This window comes from Scomber japonicus, chromosome 18, assembly GCF_027409825.1.
Source record: "Scomber japonicus isolate fScoJap1 chromosome 18, fScoJap1.pri, whole genome shotgun sequence".
Classification (NCBI taxonomy): domain Eukaryota; kingdom Metazoa; phylum Chordata; class Actinopteri; order Scombriformes; family Scombridae; genus Scomber; species Scomber japonicus.
In genome coordinates, this window is record NC_070595.1 from 29,391,185 (window position 1) to 29,416,360 (window position 25,176).

Sequence of the window (25,176 nt, forward strand, 5' to 3'; positions counted from 1 at the left end):
TGGAAACACTGGGTTTTGCAAAGATGGAGATGTTCTAAATAGGTTGCTCGCTGTTTGTAGGATTTGTAAAGGATGTAAAGTAACAAAGTAACAGCAACACGACAAATCTCTCCAACCACATACTAAAAGGTTGAAGTGAAAAGGGGGAGAGGAGAACCATGATCATCATAAGAGAACTGAGGAGATGCTGGATTGACCTAGCCGATCATTGATGTCCATCAAACTCAAGAGGAAGAGTATGGTTCAAAGGAGGCACATCTGTCCAAGACTGACCCTTGAAGACTTGAATGAAACTCAGGAAAAGTCTCCCACAGGAATTTCCTGATGACATTGGGGAGTACTAGAGGCTGTTCAAATCCACCATCCTCGTTATCTGTAAAACCACCCTTTGGTTCATGTCCAGAAAAGACCAGGACTGGTTCGACAAGAAGGATGTAGAGATAGAACAGCTCATGTCCAAGAAAAGAAAAAACTTTCGCGCCTGGAAAAATTATATATTTAACACGTTAATACACTTTACAGGTGTTCTCATATTGTTTTTCTAGTTAACTACATAACATGTTTATATTTTACCTATTTTACTTCATTTAAAATACATAAATTAATTTCCAAATGAATAATTGAATTTCAAAAATCATTTTGAAAATGCAGTTTTAGAAACAGAGATAAATAACTGTATACATCTGTAAAAACATGTAGGTGTGGTGTCACAAAGTGCCTATTTCTAAGGAAAGATATTTATAGGACCTTTTTCCCCACACTGTGTACTTAATGTACCAAGCCTATTTACTCAAGTACAACTAGGATCAAGGATGTGTTTATTATCCCAGATGGGCAATGTATTATACGATAAGCAGTAAAAGACTAGATTAAATAGAGAAATTAATAAATGAGACACAATAACTGTGAGGTACAGTATTTCCATTTAGTGTTTCTTTATACTTTATACCGTATGGAGGACTGCAAGGGTCACGGAAAGAGTAATAAAGCTGTTTTTAAAACTGCATTTCACAAAGTTTAGCTTTTTTAACTCTTCCACAGTCAAACAACACAATGGCTGATACTGTTCATAACACAAGTAAACAGGCAAATCCAACTTGCATCAATTTAATTGTGGTCACAAACATAGAAATATGATCCGTGGAGACTGGAATGTGCACACACTGATGGATAGAGAAGAGGAGAACCATGATCATCATCAGAGAACTGAGGAGATGCTAGATTGACCTAGCTGCTCTTTATGAAACCTGACTGGCAGACAAAGGACAACTGAAGGAAGAGAAGGGTGGCTACACTTTCTTCTGGAAAGGAAAAACTGATGATAAGCCCAAGATCCATAGTGTTAGATTTGCCATCAGGAGCCAGCTCGTCAGTCACCTCTGAACTTCCTGCGGGGATCACTAAATGTCATATGACCATTCATCTGATGCTTGCAAACAACTACATGCAATCATTGTGAGCGCCTATGAAACCTACTTTAGTAACTAAAGAGGTAGAGAAAGAGACCTTCAATGCCTACTTACACGAGACAGTGCCAAAAAACCCCAGGGGGGATAAGATTATGACGTCCACATCACAAGAGCCATGATCATTTCAGATGATGGCGGTACAGACCACCTCATTTGCTCCATTGATGTCCATCAGACTCAAGAGGAAGAGTATGGTTCAAAGGAGGCACATCTGTCCAAGACTGACCCTTGAAGACTTGAATGAAACTGCCAACCAGTAGCATCTTCAGGCCTCTCTCAGGAAAAAGTCTCCCACAGGAATTTCCTGATGACATTGGGGAGTACTAGAGGCTGTTCAAATCCACCATCCTCGTTATCTGTAAAACCACCCTTTGGTTCATGTCCAGAAAAGACCAGGACTGGTTCGACAAGAACGATGTAGAGATAGAACAGCTCATGTCCAAAAAAAGAAAAATACGTTTATATTTTAACAATTTTACCATTTAAAAAACAAATTCTGTCTAAATGCTCAATCTAATATTATTTTTGATTAATTAAATTGTAAGCCGCATTTTGCTGTTGCAGCAGCTAGTTCTGTAAAAACATGTAGGTGTGGTGTCACAAAGTGCCTATTTCTAATGAAAGACATTTACAGGACCTTTTTCCCCACACTGTGTACTTAACGTACCAAGCCTATTTACTCAAATACAACTAGGATCAAGGATGTGTTTATTATCCCAGATGGGTAATGTATTATACGATAAGCAGTAAAAGACTAGATTAAATAGAGAAATCTATCTCTGTACAGCGCTATTTATGTACAGCACTTTGTTTCAGCTGTGGTTGTTTTAAAGTGCTATATAAATAAAGTTGAGTTGGTTGAGAGTTGAGAAATTAATAAATGACACATAATAACTGTGAGGTACAGTATTTCCATGTAGTGTTTCTTTATACTTTATACCATATGGAGGACTGCAAGGGTCATGGAAAGAGTAATAAAGCTGTTTTTGAAACTGCATTTCACAAAGGAAGACTATAAGAGCTAACTAAGTACAGACAATTTACTTTTTATTTGATTCAATTTCCACAACGCCATTAAATTCCAGGACGCCATTAAATATGAATTCATCATTTATTCATTATTGGAAACTTAATTATTCCATTCACTCATATTTATGTATCGTCGGTTGAACTGCTGATCATTGACTAAAAAACTTAAATTGATCAATCAGCTGGAAGAATATCAGTATAACACAGCCTCTATTTTACATTTAATCAGAGTCCTTAACAGGAAGCTTTGGCAATTACTAGGAATTTGCAGACCCATTAAAAGTAAATAATAAGTATAGTAGTACAGTGGGGGAATGATATATTGAAGGTTTCACAAATCAACTGCTGTAATTTGTTGCATAAAATAATTTCCTGCAAAGACAATGTAGTTGGTCTCAGTCATTCCGCCTGTCAGTGAATGTAATCCTCCTGCATGCATCATGTGTGCAGCTCTTCACTTTACTACAGCTTCATGTCGCCATCTAGTGGACTGATTACAGAAGTACAGCAGCTTTCCCTGCATGTTTGGCTGCATTCACACTGATGTATTACAGAAAATAACATCCAATCACAGCAGGAGCAGCAAATATTTAGAAAATGACAAGAGAAATGATATGTTGGATTTGTTGAAAGTATGTTTGGTTATTCCTAATAATCTATAATTATTGAAGATAATTATAAATCATAAAAGAAAGACATTATTAAAATGATGGGGCATCACCCAGAAACTAGCACCAATAACCACTTTCACTTAAAGCAGTTTACATCTGGGATGTCAGCAGCCACAAGTGAAGGGTGAAGGATTGAAGTCGAGCACTGACTCCATCAATAATGACAAAAGGACTTCTCTTTAAAGCTATAAAAGGTTTATTATTATTGACACAAGAATTAACAAAGTCAACAAATGTTTCAATTAATAATATCTAATCTATCTATCTATCTATCTATCTATCTATCTATCTATCTATCATTCTATTGCATCAACACAATCAGTAAAGACTAAAAGACTGAACTGAGCAGCTGCATAAAGGGCCACTATAAGATTAATATGTTTTTTGAACTGTGAATCATGCAAAGCTACTCTAGTGGAGTAAAAAAATAAAAATGAAATACAAAAATTAAAATTAGATATAATTATTAATATAATTATTGGCAATGAAATCTGAGGAAAAAGTTAAAATACTAGAATGGGGTGTAGGGTTATTAGTTGATGGAGAACAGGGTAACACAAAGTGAAAAACTTCAGGAGACCAGGATGTCTGATGCTGTAAAGTTTATTGAAGCTTGATTGAGAAGAACAGAGTTACATCACAAGAGAAAACGCTGCAATATAACAGCGTTGTTGATTCGGGGATCCAAAACAGCCACACAGCCACAGCCACAACAGCCTGCTTCAGACTGAACTGAGCGGCTGCATAAAGGGCCACTATAAGATTAATATGTTTTTTGTACTGTGAATCATGCAAAGCTACTCTAGTGGAGTACAAAAATCTAAAATATAGAGCTGGAAATAAGTAGCATAAGTACCTTTTAAGTACTCTTCCATTTTTCTTTCACTTGCAAGGCTTAGCATTGGGTATAGGAACACAGCGATCCACAACATTCTTGAAATCTACAACGCTGACACCCTTGTACTCCCCAGTGATGATTTTTGATCTGGTTTTCCCATTACGGTAGATGCGGGTGAGGCGTGCTGTGAAAGGAATATTCATTGAGTACTTATGTCCTACAAGACTGACACTGCAGGAGTTGTTTGGTGGTACTTTTATTACCACATTGTTACCATGGTTTTGTGACTCCTTTAGGGTGGTCCCACTGGAGAATGTGGTGGTTACCTCAGTACTAACCTCAATACCTGCCTCGCCGATTTTGGGGATTCCAGCAGAGATGCTAACTCTGACGCCAGCTGAGATGGCAAAGCTAGTATCCCACCTTTTCTCTTCTTCATACGTGTATGAGATCGTAGATGTTTTTGTAACTTCTCTGCACTGTTTATTGACAATGGTAGACGTGCCTAGGCTCTTTGGAGGATGCTTAAATCTTTTAGCTGCATCAATCTTGTACTTGACATCAGAAATGTGCTCTTTGAAAATATTTTTGTTAAGGGTCAGGACCTCATACTCCCTGTACTTATATTCAATACCTCTCCAGGGAAGGTAGAAATATTGAAGTTTAGAATCCATCTTCCCAAGACCATACTCGTTCTTTGCAACATACAAATTTCCGTAGGAGCAGGTCTTGACTGAATTTTCAGGCACTGAACCATAGGCGCCTTCTTTCCACTCCAAAGACTCCAATGTATCTTTGCTCACCAGGACATGAAAATCATGGCATACAAGCTCTATTAAATGATGGCCAATGTTGCACGTATTACTTCCTGCGGTGTGGAAACCTGAATGACAATCACATCTGCAGATGTAATCGAGGCGTTTTTCGTAGCCGTTGTAAAACGACACGGATTCATAAGGAAGATAACTGCCAGAACGCCTAAACACCCATTTCAGCTTGGAGCTTGCACCAGGTATGTTGAAGGATCTCTTCTGTCTCAATGGTCTGTTCAAGGTGATGTCAGGGGTCCTGTCCTCTGACACTGGGTTAGGTATGGAAACTGTATAAAAGAAAGAGAAAAGAAGCAGACAGTGGGCCAGTTGCATGAACATGTTTGGGTTATTTTCTTAAATTTGTCATTTTGTTAGGTGGACCTTTACAAGTGCACCCTAACCCTAACCCTCGTAAATGACATTCATAAACACGGTGAATCCCACCTCTTCTAAATGAACGCTTGTTCCAGAGAATAGTGAATTAACATGAATGACGCCCTCAAAATAGCAGGTCAGGCTGCAGAGAAGCTCCATTCATGAAAATGTCACTAAAGACTAAGACTGAGCTCCTGCTCTCAGAAATAGATCAACAGAAACACAGATTATTATTATTTAGTGTAAATGGTGGAATTAAAGGTTTAGAGAAAGACAAAGAATGAGGAAAAATGACTCGTGCTGTGAACGCTGTCTCAGCTGTTGCACCGTCACAGAAATAAAACCAGAAATGATTGAACATGAATTAGATGCCAAAAACATCTGGCTATTGGAGTCATCAGCCAGGGAGCTAAACTATAACTTTGATCACCAATATTTCAATATAATGAATAAAAGTAATAAATAGTCAGTTTGCGTTGTTTCAGCTGCTAATATTCACATTGTAAGCTTGCATTATATCATAGTTTCAATTGTCAATTTAAATGACTGATATATCTACCTGACTTGTTGAATAGCCTAAACTTTAATACTAAAGTAGCCTAATACTTCTGTATGTCATCATGATTATGGATTCAGAAGTGCATTTTTCTGAATGGGACATAATCCATTACTTTTAGAGGAGGGGTCTCTAAAATACCGACAATATAATATACGCTCAGTCTGCGCACTGAACAAAAAATTGATAATGTTATGTGGTAGTCAGCATACAGTACGGTGATGTCAAAAAGAAAATTCAAGTCAGTTGACTCTGAAGACCAGAAAAACTCTTCTGCTGGAAATGTTAGCAACTGCTGATGTTACATCTATTGTGGGTCTGCTGTCAGCACAGACGTGCTAACACTCAGGATCATTACGCAGGACAAGCTGACAAAAGAAGTTGGAGATGTGAGTAACAGCTCCACAGCTCGATCTCTCTGTGTCTTATTTGTGCTGATAAACTAAAATATAGTAGGCTACATCACTCTGCAGAGTATATCATACGCTGCTTGATACCCGTGTGGAGGTTTTATGTGTTCAATAATTGAACATATCTAGCCTATCTATGACAGTCCTCTGTAACCCCCCCCCCCCACACACACACACACACAGTCAGTACCTGCCTGAGTAGAACTGATCTACTGTGGTAACAATAAATTGGAAGTTCAGGAATGAGAACAGGTAATACTTATATGTAAGTGCTACAGCATACAACATGTCACATACACACTACATATTTCGGCACTGTATAGCTGCAACTTGATCATTGTTTGGTGTAACATACAGACTTTACTGTATATCCCATGTACTGTCCTGTTAACATGCAGTGGGCCTGATTTACTATGATCCCAAATAAAAGGTACTAAATTGCGTGCACAGTCCAATAAATTAATTAGTCTGCTTGTGTTTTGCAGGTGATTTACTAAGAATAACTGCGTAAATGAGAACAGGGTGGAGACAGCTGTTTTAAATGAGGGTTTTGTGTCTTAATGGAGAATTTGGACGAGCAGAAAGCTGCAAGCGCAAAATGAAATGTGATCAGGTTCTAGTGGAAGAGGTTAACTAATATATTGAGTTAGAACAATGTTTGCATTTTCTCCTTCCTGTATTTTGCACACTGGGGTTGAAATGCCCCATATTACATATTCATTATGGCAAACGTACTAAATGGGCAGCGTGTACTGTCTTGCACAGTTGAAAGACGCAAACCTCAGTGCGCTGCGTTAGTAGATCAGCTTGCACATCTTTTTCAGGTGATGTCAAGTTTGCTCACATTTTTATGCACACAAACCTATTTTTCTGTACTTTGTTTATAATTGTTTTAATGTTTTCAATTTTTACTGTTATTGGGTTTTATTTCTATTTTTCAAATTGTATGTTTTCATGTTTTTATGTAAAGCACATTGAGTTGCCCCTGGGTATGAAATGCACTATATAAACAAAGGTGCCTTGCCTCGAATGGATGTCCCGCAAGCATGTAGCCATACATAGAGGCACATCCATGTTAAAGATCCTTCAAAGTGTTGCTCCAACTACATCCCAGAGGACTTTAACGGAATACAGAGCTGCTGACGTGCCTCAGTTGCACTATCAAATCGGAATATTTACTATTTAAAACATGGTTTCAAAGTTTTGTTAATTTTGGGCATCAAACATGAGTGTGAAAATGAATGGCTCAAATTCAAAATGGCTGACTCTCGGTCTGGCAGAATTTAGTATTAAGTATTATATCAAGAATGAAGAGAGCCATGATCCCACTGAATTTCATGAACATCAAAGGAACTCAAAATGAACCTTCACTGAAGGACAGTGGCCACGCTTGAGCCCAGTCTTGAACCTTAGCAATTTAGCCCCTCAAATATTAAATGGAAGCAAATAATAATAATAATTATCTTTATGCAAGTAATATGTACCTGGCACTGAAAGTGCCAGGTACATACTGTTGGGCCCTTCCATGCTTGGGCACTAAAAATCTGTCAAGTCTGTTCAGAAACCTGGACATGACTATTACTCACCCTTGAGTTCAGTTGTTTGAGGCAGACTGGGACACTTGACACTGACGTCACTGTCAGTCCCAGTGGACGTGGACGTGACAAAGCCCGGCTGGTCGCTGGTGATTTGACCGTTGATCCAGGACTGATACTTGGACACTCTGGCATAGACTGCTGGGAAATTACGCAGTGCACATCCTTCTCCAAAGCTCATCACTCCAGCCTGGACCCAAACACTTCCTGTCTTTCTCACCATAGGACCACCTGTATAAAACTTTGAGAAGAGAAACATTCAGGAGAGGGTCAGAAGAAATAATCTTTGCAGGTTGGGAAATCTGAGGGAAGAAAAGCTGTTAAATGATCACCTGACAGGAGTCCTTCCCTCCAGCAGTAAACCCGGCACAGAGCATGTTGCCTGTGATTGAGCTCTGTCCATAGTCACAGTCACACTGTCTGTTCCCAACAACGGGCATCTCCACCTCCATGAGGTTTTGTTGGGAGGGACGGGTTGCTAAAGACACAAAATCATTTAATGAACAACACATATGGTGAAATACACTTTGAAAAGGACTCATAGAACTAGTTTTCAACAGAAATACAGCAAGCAGTTAAAACTAACATCATCAGACATTCAATCTATTCAGAACTCCCAGAATGTTTTCAACATTTATTTAACTTCACCTTCCAAAGCACATGCAGATTATGATATAAATACCAATGCAAACTGTAAGTTACAGGAAGGTTTTGTTGCTCACTGAGATGCATTTATGAATCTGAGAAAATGCTACTCTTACCACCGCTGTAGTTATGCTATTGCTGAAAATAAATGTGACCAAGTTGCTGTATAACCTACTTTCAGATCCGATGTCACCCCAGCCGGTGACCCAGGTGTTCACTCCATCATAGAAGGTGCTGTCTGAGGCTGCCAGGCACACTGGCACAATGAAGTCACTGAAAGTAACCGGTGAGGAGAGCTTCAGGAGGGAGATGTCGTTGTCAAAAGTTTTACTGTTGTAGTCGGGATGATTGATGATCTGGGAGACTGTCAGAGACACGTTATTGGGGTTGGACCCTTGTAGACTCTGGAGTCCGAGGACAACAACCAGACGTTTTGTGCTCGTGCTGAAGATCAGAAGAGAAACAAAACAGCGCAAAGACATGAGAAGCAAGGCTGCAGTGGAGACCACTTCAGTCAGGCAGACACAAAACCTTTTATGACCATGTTGCAACAAGGTGATATAATTACATAAGTTAGAAATGTATATACTCAAATTACATGAACTGGTTCCTCAAATGAATCATTTGTACATGTGGTCAATGTTCTTTGCACTAGTTGCCATCACACAAGCTGAAAGACATCTGCATTATTATAATCTTTCTTTTTCAGAAATCATCAACAATCATTTGGTTCAGATGTCAATATGTCTACAGAATAACTGACTCTACCTTTAAGGTGACAATGCCATCCTTTTGAAGGCAGTATTTAGTCATTATTGGATACAACTTGTTAGTTGTGGGGTACAGATAAACTAATTTCATGATGCTGTACAGTAAGTTAAGGGTCATATTATGTAAAATACCTGATTTAATAGAAAAATGTTTATTTTCAGTTAAGGTAAGATTTGGATTCTGCATTTCAAAGTGTTTTCTTTTCCCAAGAATTGTGAATTTAACCAGCATTGTCTTTGTACTCTGTTGCATCAGAAGGGCTCTTGAACCACTCAGATACCTTTCTGGTTAATGCTAATGCTACTCAGGACAAAAAGAAACCCTAAAATGCAGCTCAAACTATTGGAGTGCCCCTTTCATCAATTAGAGACTGGTGACCCTCAACATAAGGCACTGTCTCCTTGCAACTCTTAATTCAACCAAAGATTTTTCTTCTAAACCTTCTTGTATTGTTTTATTTAAATTACTAATAGAGGCCTAAAGGAGTAAAACTCTCCATGATTTCACAGTACAAAGGAAAAACTGAATCTAAATTGAAGCAGCAGAATAATATTTATCTCTTTTCTGTCCTGTTAATCATCTTAAGACCCCTCACATTCACCCTGCGACCCTGAGGAGAGGTCTTGACCATGCCATGTTGTTTATTCATACAGCTCTACTCTATTTACCTGTCGAAGCAATGAGCAGCCGTCAGCACCCATTCTTTGTTAATGAGGGATCCTCCACAGAAGTGGTCACCAGATCTTTGCAGACTGGCCTGCCAGGGCCAGCTGCCTGCAGGGGCCTCCCGTCCCCCACCAAGCCTGGTGTGGAGAGGAGGCCGACCGCACACTACAGAGAGACAGAAGATAATAACACAGAGTGAGCAATACTGAATCACCACTGTGGTTTCTGTCCACAGGATCATAACATTTAACTTTGGCTTTCAAGATAACACAGGTGAAACTATCATCTCATTTCAGTATGCGGGCAGATGTTTCTTTGCTTTCTTAAAAGGACAGTTTCACAATTCTACTGTCATAAACCAACAATCAGGAGCCCAAATGAACATGCAGTGTGTTTTTCTTGCTATAATGATTCCTCCTGTTCATACTGACCATTAGATCCCTTCATAAAGTTTACAGGAAGTGGTGGAGGACTAAATCCACAGTCTTACTTCTGTGGAAACATGGATTTAAAAGTTGATCTGAAGCTAATATGAAGCGTCAGCGTCCGAATGAGTCAAATCAAGCAGATCTTTCAATATTAATCTTTTTAGTGCCAAAGTCCATCTTTTTGTTACTATACTTTCATGACTAACTCAGACTGCTGAAGACTCATAAAAGCTTCACATCTACTTTTAAATGAGTGTGTTGACACACTGTGGATTTTGTCCCCCATCACTTCCATTGAAAACACATTTAAAGGAGATCTTTTAATAGTGAAGGAATGATTACAGAGAGGAAAACCCGTTTCGCCGTTCATATGGACCTATGGTCCTGTGGTCCTGTCTTAAAGCAGCAGTCAGGGACTGCTGCTTTAAGACAGGACTTTAAAAAAAGAACCTTTCCTTTAACACTACTGAACAGAACTCTGTCTGAAGGCCAAGACCTCAAAGCTGCAGACATGTCAGCTGATACCAAGATCCATCAGCTCATCAAACACACCCAGGTAAGTGATGACAATATCAACAACATGTTTAAAATGTCACAGCTGAAAGGGAGAAGAGAATTAAACAAGTAGAAACTCTGACTTACCATTTAGTTGTGAATGAGATTCTGAAAAACAGAAAACAAACGACCATTGAAACAACAATTCAACATTTACATTCCTGAATTTATGGTTACTCTATATCCTCTCCTCTCCACTGCTCTCTGTGTTTCAGCCAGGGCTCCTTGTATGTGTGTGCTGCACACACAGCAGAGCAGAGGACAGTGAACAGTGTTGTGTTACAGCTAAGTTTACTTAATAAAAGATTTACCTTCCTCCCAGTGTTCAGCATCGATATCATTGGTTCAGGTGTGTGCAGGTGAAGAGGACCCTTACCTGCTGCCAGTAGAGTCAGCAGAGCTGCCACACAGATCACTTTGTAGAGAGCCATCACTGCTCAGTGTGTTCATCTCATCAGATCTGCTCTGGCATAAATACCCTTCCTCTGTCTTCCCTCCCTCACACACAATCACACCTCCCTCTACCTGCCTGATAACACGTCCAACACCTTACCACAAATCGCCTGATCCACGTCCCTCATAGTAAACAAACAGTGTCACTTCAAACCTGTGGTTGGGTGAAAACATCTTACTGTCATATTTACTCAAGTACAATTGTGAGGTACCGTAAAAACAGGTGTCCGGTAGTGGTTTGCTTAACTGAACTGGACTGGGAGAGAAGATTTAGAAAAAATGTTATTCTATGTCTTGAAACTCATTTTATTAATTTAACATTAGCAGGGCCACAAACAGGCACAACTTAAACAAATCGTTAAAACAAGGATTATACTTATGTAATTCATTATTAATGTAATATTTATCTATTTTTCCTTTTGATTTACTTCCTTATTGATATTCATTTATTTCTATGTGCATTCCTTTTGGAAAATAGTTAATATGGACCAAAATAAATCAATACTACTACTAATATTCACAGTTGTCATACAGTGCAGTAAACTTTAATTCTGAGCATGTGAACCATTCAATAAAAATAAAACTTGGCCCTGACTCTGGACTGAGCCACAGATCTTATCAGCTGCTAGATCCGTCTCACTACACTGTGACTTCTTCAGAAAGGGTTTTAAAAACAATGTGGAGACTGACTTTTGTTCTCTGTCTGCATCCTCTCATGCAACACAGATCTATCAGGACGTTTTGCTCACACACACACGCACACACACACACACACACACACACATACACACACAGGAGACTCACAGAACATTCGTGAGAGTGTGTCATGATTACAACCCATTTAATCAGAGGTTAGACCGCTGGAGGATCATTTTAGCTCCAGTTGAAAGAGGCCTGTGAGTTTTTCTCTCTGATTTCTTTACTTTTATGAACCGTTACAGGAACTGAGCTTGTTCTCCTCACACAAACAAACACGTCAGTATTGTAATAAAACAGATTTGAACAAAGAAAAACTCACTCTTTGCCTTCTTCATCAATGTCGTCCACTTCATATCTGCAGGGACACATAAAGAAAAGTCAAACCCGTTCTCACAGCGTTTGGGGTGGGGGTGGTGGGGGGGGGGTGATATAGTTATGATATCTGTGCTTGACGTTCTCACTTGTTGGTGGAGTGGTTGTAGCTGACCACCTCGGCCAGGATCCACTGCTCGTCTCCGTCCACAGCTTTCACCCTCGCCGCCACCTTGTCGCCCTGCTTGGCCACGTAGTCGCTGCTGGCTGGGGTCGCTCCGCACAGAGGGGGGGGGCTGATGGAGGACAAAGGACGGGAAAACTGTCATTACCTCTGTCTGCTGCTGCATAAAGGTATTCCTGGTAATGTGCCAATTCAAAAAAGAACATGAGTGATGATTTTCTATCAATCACACCGATCAATTAATAGAGGTATTTTTTGGCATAGACGCCTTTATTTAACAGTAAACCGACAGGAAACATGGGAGAGAGAGGGGGGTGTGACATGCAGCAAAGGACCTCTGATCGGGATTCGAACCGGGGTCGGCTGCGTATATGGCATGCGCTCTAATCACTCGACCACCTGCGTGCCTTAATGGAGGTATTTTAACCCTTTGTAGGTCTGCTCACCCAAAAACTAAAAACTATTGAACCCATTTTTAACCCCAGGTATGTAATGTACAGACAGACCATCAGGTTGTGTTATGGTTGCTATAGTTACAGGTTGTTCTATGGTTGCTATAGATACAGGTTGTGTTATGGTTGCTATAGATACAGGTTGTTCTATGTTGCTATATATATATACAGGTTATATACAGGGTATCTCGCCCGGTTTCCCGATCCACAGAGGGAGCGTCATGGCCGACTGCTGGAGGAGCGTCATCAGGACGCCGCGACGCATCGTCTTCCTGGGAGGATCGCTGTCGCTGTAAACGCCGGCCATCTTAGCAGCTGCAAATACAGATAAATGAATAAATACATCTAAATCTGTTGTTCAAAGTTACAGACAGACAAATCTTCCAACACACACATACCTATCCTCCTTTCCTCCAACAAAGACTTGATCTCTGCAATTTTATCGAGAGCGTGTCGCAGGATGCTTTGAGACAGGAAACAAATCAGTCAGTCAATCTAATCTAGTCAATAAACATCTGCAGCTTCAATGACATGAAGCTGAAGCTGTGCAGGCAGGACTTTAAAGAGCTCAGTGTGGTTTGAGTATGTGTCCCCTCACCTACACTCAGTGGTGGACGAAGTACACAGACCACGTACTTGAGTAGAAGTTGAGATACCTAGTGTAAAATATTACTCCAGTAAAAGTGAAAGTGCTCCCTTTAAATGTCGACTTGAGTAAAAGTATAAAAGTACTTGGCTTCAAATGTACTTAAGTATCAAAAGTAAAAGTAATTTGGTGTAATGTAGTTCCAATGTCTTGGTATGTCCTTTATACACTCAATCAAGTCATTTAAGGTTAAAAAGCCCACTAACACCACCCTGAAAACAAAATGTTTTCCATTTGTGATATCTGGTATTGATATCTTTTGAAATTATCATAAGCACATCATACTAAATGGAAATCACCTGATTAGGAATTAATAGGGAGGGGGAAAACCACACTAGACACATATTTCTTTAACTTCCATGTGTTGGCAGGGCAGGCTACTGGACAGCGAAACTTTGTCAAATGAATGCTAATAGAGATATGGATGGAGGAGAAGGCAAGTTGGGACAAGTAGCCAGGTAGGGGGCCGGGCCAAAACTGCTCGACACACGATGTGTTCTGATTGGTACACTTGCGGTGCACGTTCATTTGGACCTGTCACAGCAGCTGGTCATGCATGCATGTTGTGGAAAGGAACATTGAAAGGAACGACAGGTTTTTGGAAAGTAGTTGAGTAAAAAGTAAGATTTTCCTCTTCCAAATGTAGTTGAGTCAAAGTATAAAGTCTCACAAAACAATGATACTCAAGTAAAGTACAGATCCGCTAAAAAGTTACTTAAGTACAGTAACGAATTACTTGTACTTCGTTACTGTCCACCACTGCCTACACTCTGCCTCAGCATCTGCTTTGGCTGTGGTGTACAGTCCTCTCAGCTTGGTCCGGTAGTATGGAGACGCTGGAAGAGACGGAGGAGCAAGAAAACATGTTTGAATGAATGAAAACAGCATTAATAACCAGATAGAATATGTTCAAATGGCTTCACTTGTACTATTAAGTCACTTTCTCTGAACAGTGACTTCAATCAGCTGCTGACTGAATCTGAGTGAGTTTGTAACAATTGTGATTAAGAGTCAAACTTATTTACTACTATATGAAACTATATTTCAGTTACATTCATAATTCCTTACTGATATTCATTTATTTCTATGTGGAAAATAGTTAATATGGACCAAAAATAAATCAATACTACTACTAATATTCACAGTTGTCATACAGTGCAGTAAACTTTAATTCTGAGCATGTGAACCATTCAATAAAAATAAAACTTGGCCCTGACTCTGGACTGAGCCACAGATCTTATCAGCTCGTAGATCCGTCTCACTACACTGTGACTTCTTCAGAAACGTTTTTAAAAACAATGTGGAGACTGACTTTTGTTTTCTGTCTGCATTCTCTCATGCGTTTTCTTAATGTTCAGCAAATTGTGTTCACTGCGTGACCTCTCCTCCTGAAAAGCACACAAGGATTATTTGGATTTGGATAACTGTAATGAACTTTAGCCACTATCACAACAAGTCATCCAGATATGATAAACTTAATATAAGCTTCACCCACAAATTAATGTGTAATAACTGTCTATCATTTACAAAGTCTCCCGGAAGTTGCAAATATATATAAAATCATATTACTGACCTTTAACATGTGTCCTATAACAACCACAAACTACCTTTAACAGGGAAAGATAATTACATTGAGAGTTGCAAGGATTAGTTAATTAACTGATTAAACATGATATACTAAATTAATCAACTATTAAACTAGTAAAATGATGGAGCAGGGTCAGCAGATGCTGAGGTGTATAGCGCGCAGAGGTCGCCAACTTTCTGCAGTCAATCATTCATGTGGTCTTCAGAGTAACTCAAGAACAGTGCATAGAGAGCTTCATGGAATAGGTTTCCATGGCTGAGCAGCTGCATCCAAGCCATACATCACTAAGTGCAATGCAAAGCGTCGGATGCAGTGGTGTGAACCACGCAGCCACTGGACTCTAGAGCAGTGGAGACGTGTTCTCTCGCGCTTCACCATCTGGCGACCTGATGGACGAGTCTGGGTTTTCAATCAATCAATCAATCAATCAATCAATCTTTATTTGTATAGAGCAACAGAGTTATCTCAAGGCACTTTACACATAGAGCAGGTCTAAACCGAACTCTTCAGGTTTTAACTTTAAAGAGACCCAACATTCCCACATGAGACACAGTGGAGAGAAAAAACTCCCTTTTAACAGGAAGAACCCTCAGAACCAGACTCAGAGTGGGAGAACATCTGCCTCGACCGGTGGTTTGTCTGACTGCATTGTGCCAAGTGTAAAGTTTGCTGGAGGGGGGATTATGGTGTGTGTGGTGTTTTTCAGGAGCTGGGCTTGGCCCCTTAGTTCCAGTAAAAGGAACTCTGAATGCTTCAACATACCAAGAGATTTTGGACAATTCCATGCTCCCAACGTTGTGGAAACAGTTTGGGGATGGCCCCTTCCTGTTCCAACATGACTGTGCACGAGTGCACAAAGTAAGGTCCATAAAGACATGGATGAGAGAGTTTGGTGTGGAAAGCCTTCCCAGAAGAGTTGAAGCTGTTATAGCTGCAAAGGGACCAACATCATATTAAACCCTACGGATTAAGAATGGATGTCACTTCATATGCGAGTCAAGGCAGGTGAGCCAATACTTTTGCCAATATAGTGTACATCGACACACAATATTTAAAACATTGATGGAGATATAATGTGCCATTTTAGTGAAGACCATCCCATAATACATTTTCAAACAACACAACCATTGAATTAAAGGTTCTGTAAACCAGGGGCGAGTTTAGACCCTTTTTAGGGATGCTCTAACACCCCTAAATTTGATCTCAGCACCCCTAAAAATAACTAATAAACCCACCATAGTCTCTAAAAATTGTGTGAGAGACACTGAATTATTATTGTTTTTTTAAACCCTTGCAGGGCATTGAATGTCAAATGCTCACTAGGAGCTGAGCCCCTCTAAAGGTCTGATCCTAGTCCTGCAAACACCCTGCTGTAAACCAACAGTCATACTGCATGGAGTGCGTCTATGTTCCCACAGCCCTATGTTCCCACGTTTCTAAGAAATTATTCAAATTTAGGGCCTATGTTCCCACAGCTCTATGTTCCCACATTTCTAAGAGATTATTAAAATTTAGACTTTATTTTCCCATAGCCACAGACATGTGGGGTGTCCTGGTACCTAACGGACGGACTGCAAATCGGGAGCATCGGGACAATTCCCGGTGGCCTCATGGTCGTTCTGGCCTGACTTGAACAGTCAACTTCACCAGCAATAATATTGTAACAAACTGGGCATGTTACTGTTTTGTGTTATAAAATTTGAGCGTTGAAGCCAGTTTCTGTTCTGTTCAGTTAAAGTGCTGGTTTTCCTGAGTGTCTGTGAACGTGTCTTGAGAGGGAGACTTGCAGCGTGCAGGTGTGTTGTTGTTGTTAGCCTCTGAGAAGAAGATGGCAGCACGTGTGTGGCTAAGGAGCTACTACATTAGGTTTGGTTGTTTTGGTGTTGGCTACGACCCACAGCAGCCTGTGTAATAAAAAGGAATAAAGAGCCAGCTAAACCGGCTAACGTCTCGGTGTTTATTGAGGGACGTTACAATATAGTGAAAAAATAATATGTGGTGATGAGGGGAATCAGCTGGCTACAGTGGAAAATAGAAAGACACGATGCCTGTCTCTGCTGCACAGAGAAGAGAGAAGCAGCCAACTCTGCTGCAGTTTACTGTCACTTCTCATTGCGTTGCTCTCAGAGAGTCTGTTCAATGCAGGAATACTACTACTTTAATCCTCCTCACTGTTCTGTATAAAATGTCTGGACAAGAGCGAGCTAGAGAGTGAATGAAGAGAGGGAGCGCTGACAGTAATATATAATATGTACTAGTGCTAATAAAATACTAGTATTTCATATGTTCCTCAGTAATTAACTAGTTGAACTTAGATAATCACTTCTGCTTTCTTTGTTTCAGAGTTTGTTTGGAACATTTATTAACTGGTAAAATCTCTTTCCTGTGCTTTGTGTGTCATCATTATTCATATCTATACAACCAGCAGTTAAATTACTAAAGCACAATTATTTTCTTCTAGATATAACCTCTTAATGTTGCTCTCAGAGTGAAACCAGAATGATGACTTCAAAATGTACAAAATGTTCTTCCAGGGGAGCATGGTCCCCGGACCCCCTAGAGGGTCGGACTGAGGTCCAACTACCATAGTCTCTAAAGGTTCTGAGGGAAACACTGAACCACTGGATTTGTAATATCAAATTAGACATGTGTTGTTCTATTTGTGTGATATAGGATTATTTCCATTTACTTTTATTGGCAATATGTTTTAAAATATAATTAAGTTTTTTTTTAATCTATCTATATGCATAAAAAGAGTGGCCTGCAATGGAGTCAAATTCCCAGCCTGAATTATTGTCCCAGTCCGCCCCTGCTATCAATGCAGCGTGTGGATCGGACCTCCCTGAAATGACTTTTTGCAGGTTGGGATGACTGCTGCGTGACCTCTCCTCCTGAAAAGCACACAGATTATTTGGAGTTGGATAATAATTAATGATCTTTAGCCACTACCATAACAAGTCATTCAGAAATGATAAACTTGTTCTGGCATTTAGGCAGAGTCCTGTTCAACAGTGATAAAGTACAGACTCATAATTTTTCCAGTCTGTCTTAATGCAGCAGTCAGGTCTCCATATGAACAGTAAGAGGTTTTCTGTACATGTATGCACTGTTGAGCTGTGGTGGAAGTATAGTAACAAAAAGACTTTGCTACTAAAAACACTAACGCTGAAACATAGAAGATGAAGATTTGACTCATTCAGACTCTGAAGCTTCATATTAGCTTCAGATCTATATCGGGTGGTGTATGGACCCAATTGCAGTACAAAGGACTCAGAAACAGTGGTAAAAGTACAACGGTTTACTCAGACTCCGGCAGACAGGCAAACAGTTCAGAAACCAGCAAACAGGAATCAGGAGAGGAGAGGCTAAACTTTTGGTCAGGGACAGAAGGCTGGGTCGATTTACCAGGAGGCAGACGAAGCAGGGGAATCAGGGACAGGCGAGGTCGGTACCGGGAAGACAGGCAGGAGAATGCTGGAAAGTCTCGCATGGCAAAGAACAATCTGGCAAAGGAGTGAGTGTGGAGCAGGTGAGTATATGCTGGGCTGATTGCATGTGATGAGAGGCAGCTGTGTGCACAGGTGAGTAGAGTGAACTGACGAGGTGGGTGTGGCTGAGTGGGGCAGAGGCAGGATCAGTGGAAAACTACTGAGGGCTGGATGACTGAACTGTGACAAGATCAACTTTTAAATCCATGTTTCCAAAGAAGGAGGACTGTGGATTTAGTCCTCCATCACTTCCTGTAAACATGATAAAGGATCTAATGTTCAGTATGAACAGGAGGAATCAATACAGACATACACACACACACTTCATGCTCATTTGGCCGCCTGACTGTTGTTTTAAGACAAATCTGAATAACTGAATTGTCCTGTTAAACGTTTTTTTCTTTTCTTATTCATTCTGTATCAGCCATTTCATTTCTCATCATTATAGCCTATACTCAGCAGGGATTTGAACCGGGGTCGCCTGCAGTGAGGACTGTAGTCTCTACACATGGGGTGGGTGCTCTACCCACTAAGCTATGCTTAGCCCTTCCTACCTTCCTTTTATCCTTTCATTGTTCCTTCCATCTGTCCTTCCTACCTTCCTTTTATCCTTTCTTTGTTCCTTCCTTCCTTTCTTTCTTCCATCTGTCCTTCCTCCCTTTCTTCCTTCTGTCCTTCCTCCCTTTATTCCTTCTGTCCTTCCTCCCTTCCTTCCTTCTTTCCTTCCATCTGTCTTTCCTACCTTTCTGCCCTCCTTCCTTTTGCCTGTCTTTCCTTCCTTCCCTTCTTATTTCCTTCCTTCCTTCCTTCTTTCCCTCCATCTTTTTAATGATCCGGCCCACATGAGATCAAATTGGTCTGTATGTGGCCCTTGAATGAAAATGAGTTTGACACCTCTGCTTTAAAACGTATTGCATGTTTTTGTGTGCAGTTCCTAAATCTGACCACCTGGTGGCGGTGTTCACATCAAACCTTTTTTAAACTCAGTAATATCGCAGAAGAAGAAGAAGAAGAAGCTCCTGCGTGCAGTTAGCAAGAGGATAATAAATAAACTGTATAAAAGCAGCTCGGTGAGTATCTTTACAGACTGTAGTTATTGAAACATGTGAGGTGTGTAGTGATCATCGAGCTATCAGACTGTGAACACGTGTAGCTGATGTTTCCGCTGCGTGTGAATCTAAAGCTAAACGTAGCAAAACAAACCAGCTGCTAACTCGTTTCTTTACTATTAAAACGTGTAAAGTTCATTTACAGGTTACTAAGTGATACTAACCCGTAAATATCACAGTCAATGCTGAAATATGAGCCGTGTTATCTGGTGTAGAAAACATTATTATCTAATAGAGTATTATTATAAACTGCTTACTGTTTAATACGGATTTAATCAATTACTTATTGTTAACACGATGGCAAAATTAAACTATTTAACTCAACAGTTACTGCACTGGAAACAGTTAATGTGACTAATTGTGTAAAAGGAGTTTAAACATTAAACATTAATGCAGTTTATGTGTCTGTAATGTTTCCTCCTGTTCATACTGACCATTAGATCCTTCATAATGCATTTAGAAAGAAAGAAAGAAAGAGGAAGCAAGAACAAGCAGGAGAGAAAATGAGTCAAATCTTCATCTTCTATGTTTCAACATGTTTTTAGTAGCAAAGTCTTTTTGTTCCTATACTTCCACCACAGAGAAACAGGAAACACTAAGAGGAGATATGATGCTAAACAGACTGTAAATGTGTCAGATATCACTTGATATGACTAACTCACACTGTTATAGTTACTATGGTTACCATGGTTACTATAATAACTCACACTGATGAAGCTCAATAGAAGCTGATCAGAGACTTTAAATGACTGTGTGGAAACACTGTGATACAGTCCTCCATCACTGGACACTGGAAGCACATTAGAAGCAGATCTTTTAATATTCAGTATGAACAGGAGGAATGATTACAGAGAGGAAAACCTGCCTGCTGCTTTAAAACAGACTGAAAAAAATATGAACTTTTCCTTTAACGCTGTTGAACAGGACTCTGTCTGAATGCCAAAACCTGAGAGCTGCAGACATGTCAGCTGATACCAAGATAGCTGAGCTGCTCACGGAGCTCCATCAGCTCATCAAACAGACCCAGGTAAGTGATGACAGTTATTACTCATTAATGTGTAAAATGTATTAAGTTTATCATGGATTACTGTGATGGTGACTCATTAATTAATCAAATAATCCTTGTGTGCTTTTCAGGAGGAGAGGTCGCGCAGTGAACACAATTTGCTGAACATTCAGAAAACTCATGAGAGAATGCAGACAGAGAACAAAAGTCAGTCTCCACATTGTTTTTAAAACCCTTTCTGAAGAAGTCACAGTGTAGTGAGACGGATCTACGAGCTGAGAAGATCCGGGGCTCAGCCCAGAGTCAGGGCCAAGTTTTATTTGTAGTAGTATTGATTTATTTTGGTCCATATTAACTATTTTCCACATAGAAATAAATAAATATCAGCCAGGAATTATGAATGCCACTGACTCAGAAACTGAAATATCCTCAGGAGTTTGACTCTTAATCACAATTGTTACAAACTCACTCAGATTCAGTCAGCAGCTAATTGAAGTCACTGTTCAGAGAAAGTGACTTTATACTACAAGTGAAGTCATTTGAACATATTCTATCTGGTTATTAATGCTGTTTTCATTCATTCAAACATGTTTTCTTGCTCCTCCGTCTCTTCCAGCGTCTCCATACTACCGGACCAAGCTGAGAGGACTGTACACCACAGCCAAAGCAGATGCTGAGGCAGAGTGTAGGTGAGGGGACACATACTCAAACCACACTGAGCTCTTTAAAGTCCTGCCTGCACAGCTGCAGCTTCATGTCATTGAAGCTGCAGATGTTTATTGACTAGATTAGATTGACTGACTGATTTGTTTCCTGTCTCAAAGCATCCTGCGACACGCTCTCGATAAAATTGCAGAGATCAAGTCTTTGTTGGAGGAAAGGAGGATAGGTATGTGTGTGTTGGAAGATTTGCAACTTGTCTGTAACTGTAACTTTGAACAACAGATTTAGAAGTATTTATTCATTTATCTGTATTTGCAGCTGCTAAGATGGCCGGCGTTTACAGCGACAGCGATCCTCCCAGGAAGACGATGCGTCGCGGCGTCCTGATGACGCTCCTCCAGCAGTCGGCCATGACGCTCCCTCTGTGGATCGGGAAACCGGGCGAGAGGTAGCCGCTGCTCGTCCTCTCTTAGGAGGAACGAGGCTTACTCTGAAACATGGTCTGATGTCCAAAGGGCCTTTTAGGTAGTTTAGGGACACAAAAGCTAAAAACAGACAATCTTTTACCTTTAAGAGGAAATGTATAAAACAGTTTATAAAACCTGCACCTCTGAGCAGAGGACCGGGGAAATGCCTTTAAATCAGGAAGACACTTTAAGCCTTTGTACGTCACACCAAGAAAGTGCTATTTAAAAAGATCATTTCTTTATAAAACATGGATTTATTTCTCTCGTTGAGCCTAAATGTGATGTTTTACAGCCTCTACAGACTCATTCATTGGTTCTAAACTTTTATTAAAAACATGTTAGGGACTCATTCTGTTTATGTACAACCTGTATCTATAGCAACCATAGCACAACCTGTATCTATAGCAACCATAGAACAACCTGTATCTATAGCAACCATAGAACAACCTGTATCTATAGCAACCATAACACAACCTGTATCTATAGCAACCATAACACAATCTGTATCTATAGCAACCATAGCACAACCATGTCCTTTTTTGAATTGGCACATTACCAGGATTACCTTTATGCAGCAGCAGACAGAGGTAATGACAGTTTTCCCGTCCTTTGTCCTCCATCAGCCCCCCCCCTCTGTGCGGAGCGACCCCAGCCAGCAGCGACTACGTGGCCAAGCAGGGCGACAAGGTGGCGGCGAGGGTGAAAGCTGTGGATGGAGACGAGCAGTGGATCCTGGCCGAGGTGGTCAGCTACAACCACTCCACCAACAAGTGAGAACGTCAAGCACAGATATCATAACTATATCACCCCACCCCCCCCACCCCCCCAACGCTGTGAGAACGGGTTTGACTTTTCTTTATGTGTCCCTGCAGATATGAAGTGGACGACATTGATGAAGAAGGCAAAGAGTGAGTTTTTCTTTGTTCAAATCTGTTTTATTACAATACTGACGTGTTTGTCTCTGTGAGGAGAACGAGCTCAGTTCCTGTAACGGTTCATAAAATGAGAGACGACACTGTAAAGAAATCAGAGAGAAAAAACTCACAGGCCTCTTTCAACTGGAGCTAAAATGATCCTCCAGCGGTCTAACCTCTGATTAAATGGGTTGTAATCATAACACACTCTCACGAATGTTCTGTGAGTCTGAGAGAGAGAGAGAGAGAGAGAGAGAGAGAGAGAGAGAGAGAGAGAGAGAGAGAGAGAGAGAGAGAGAGAGAGAGAGAGAGAGAGAGAGAGAGAGAGAGAGAGAGAGAGAGAGAGAGAGAGAGAGAGAGAGAGAGAGAGAGAGAGAGAGAGAGAGAGAGAGAGAGAGAGAGACGTGTTGCTTCTTATTAGACCATTGTTCTTGATTGGGGCGGCCAAGTAATTTGAACAATTGTTTAAAAAGTAACGTAATGAATAACTTTTCCTGGTAATTAATGACTCTGACATTGATGTAGCTCAGTTACTTTTTCAAAGTAACACTGCTGATAAGTGTGTGCTTGTGTGATCAGGAGACACACTCTGAGCAGACGGCGGATCATCCCACTGCCTCAGTGGAAGGCCAACCCAGAGACGGACCCCGAGGCCCTGTTCAGTAAGGACCAGCTGGTGCTGGCTCTCTACCCTCAGACCACCTGCTTCTACCGGGCCCTGATCCATACCCCTCCACACAGGGTAAGACTGTCAACACTCGGCTCAGATGTACTGTTAGCTGTGACACCTGGCCTGAGCAAAGACTCCTTTATGATGTTACAAAGAAGATCCTTCATCATGTTAACAGGAAGTGATGGAGGACTAAACCCACAGTCCTCCTTCTGTGGAAACATGGATTTAAAAGTTGATCTGAAGCTAATATGAAGCTTCAGCGTCTGAATGAGTCAAATCTTCATCTTCTATGTTTCAACGTTACAGTGTTTTTAGTAGCAAAGTCTTTTTGTTACTATACTTCTACCACAGAGAAACAGGAAACACTAAGAGGAGATATGATGCTATAAAGACTGTAAATGTGTCAGATATCACTTGTTATGACTAACTCACACTGCTATAGTTACTATGGTTACCATGGTTACTATAATAACTCACACTGATGAAGCTCAATAGAAGCTGATCAGAGACTTTAAATGACTGTGTGGAAACACTGTGGATTTCATTCTCCATCACTTTACATTGAAAGCACATCTTTTAATAGTCAGTATGAACAGGAGGAATGGTAACAGATCACAGACTGAAGCTATTCTTCAGTAAAATAAACTCTGTACAACTTGAGGAAGTAGAGCAGACTCTTCTCAGGATGTTGGAGCTCAACAGTAACAACCTCCTTCAGCCTCTAACCTCAGCATGTGTGTGTTTTCAGCCTCAAGATGACTACTCTGTGCTGTTTGAGGACACATCGTACTTGGACGGTTACTCTCCGCCGCTCAACGTGGCCCAGCGCTACGTGGTCGCCTGCAAGGAGAACAAGAAGAAGTGAGCCCAGGCTGACGACCACGCCTGTTCTGGGAGCATTATCCTGTCTTAAAATAGCAAAAAGATGTTCAGAATTATTTGTCAAATCTGAGAACAGGCACAGGTCTGCTCTCCAACTCTGATCAGATCATAATTTGTATTGATAGATGGTGAAATTACCTGTTGCCAAGGTGATAATCTGAATCTGTGCACTACGAATCAAGCACAAAAAACCCTGAGCATACTTTCTTCACTCCTGAACATCTTTGAAATGAGACTGTATTTGTCAAATCACCATGGAGACACAGAGGAGCAGCATCTAGTGACTGTTACAGGAACTGCAGCCGAACTGAAGGTTGTTTTGTTATTCTGCCTTGAAAAGGACAATATGAGGGCCTAAACTGTATTTTTGTATGTCAAGTGTTAATGAATGATGTGTAATACATTCATCTGTGATGACAGCTGTGTATGTAAAGACCACAATGAACATTTTGTTTGATTCATTTCTAAAAGGCAAGGCAGTTTTATTTCTATAGAGCATTTTATACACAATGGCAACTCACTGTGCTTTACATAAAACAGAAAAACATGTAATTTGAGAAACTTAAAACATACAATCAACCCCCCCCCCCCCATAATAAAAACAAATTACAGAAACATAGAAAGACATAAATATAAATGCTAGAATAGAGCATTAAATATAAGATTGCAACATAAAATAATAAATTAGCTTTAAAATCATTAAAAGGACATAGAGTGCAAATGAAAGATTAAAATGTAAAGTGCTTTAAAAGAGCTCAATCATAAGCTCAGGAGAAGAGAAATGTTTCTAACCTGGATTTAAAAAGGATTTCAGTTCTGC

At 40.3% G+C, this 25,176-nt stretch overlaps 2 protein-coding genes across 2 annotated transcripts; one reads left to right on the plus strand and one right to left on the minus strand.

The window, feature by feature from the left end:
• Positions 1-12,287: 12,287 nt before the first annotated feature.
• Positions 12,288-14,953, minus strand: LOC128379380 (SAGA-associated factor 29-like). Its single transcript, XM_053338997.1, has 6 exons — positions 14,879-14,953; positions 14,330-14,402; positions 13,319-13,383; positions 13,108-13,235; positions 12,434-12,582; positions 12,288-12,327 (listed from the first exon to the last, which is right to left on the minus strand). The coding sequence occupies exons 1-6, from the start codon at positions 14,895-14,897 to the stop codon at positions 12,288-12,290; spliced, it is 474 nt and encodes a 157-aa protein (XP_053194972.1). The 5' UTR covers positions 14,898-14,953.
• A 4,688-nt stretch (positions 14,954-19,641) lies between these two features.
• On the plus strand, positions 19,642-24,813 carry LOC128378595 (SAGA-associated factor 29). Its single transcript, XM_053338162.1, has 10 exons — positions 19,642-19,712; positions 20,676-20,778; positions 20,889-20,964; positions 21,374-21,446; positions 21,582-21,646; positions 21,739-21,868; positions 22,511-22,657; positions 22,760-22,795; positions 23,381-23,543; positions 24,223-24,813. The coding sequence occupies exons 2-10, from the start codon at positions 20,713-20,715 to the stop codon at positions 24,337-24,339; spliced, it is 873 nt and encodes a 290-aa protein (XP_053194137.1). The 5' UTR covers positions 19,642-19,712; positions 20,676-20,712; the 3' UTR covers positions 24,340-24,813.
• The last annotated feature ends 363 nt before the right edge of the window (positions 24,814-25,176 follow it).

Bases quoted from the DNA above. Each gene is read 5' to 3' on its own strand.
- LOC128379380 (XM_053338997.1), bottom strand. The intron at 13,384-14,329 runs GCAGTGGTGGAC...CCTGTCTCAAAG, and splicing joins GATGCTGAGGCAGAGTGTAG to CATCCTGCGACACGCTCTCG. The intron at 13,236-13,318 runs GTATGTGTGTGT...CTGTATTTGCAG, and splicing joins GTTGGAGGAAAGGAGGATAG to CTGCTAAGATGGCCGGCGTT.
- LOC128378595 (XM_053338162.1), top strand. From the start codon at position 20,713: ATGTCAGCTGATACCAAGATAGCTGAGCTGCTCACGGAGCTCCATCAG. The intron at 22,658-22,759 runs GTGAGAACGTCA...GTGTCCCTGCAG, and splicing joins TACAACCACTCCACCAACAA to ATATGAAGTGGACGACATTG. The intron at 23,544-24,222 runs GTAAGACTGTCA...GTGTGTTTTCAG, and splicing joins TCCATACCCCTCCACACAGG to CCTCAAGATGACTACTCTGT.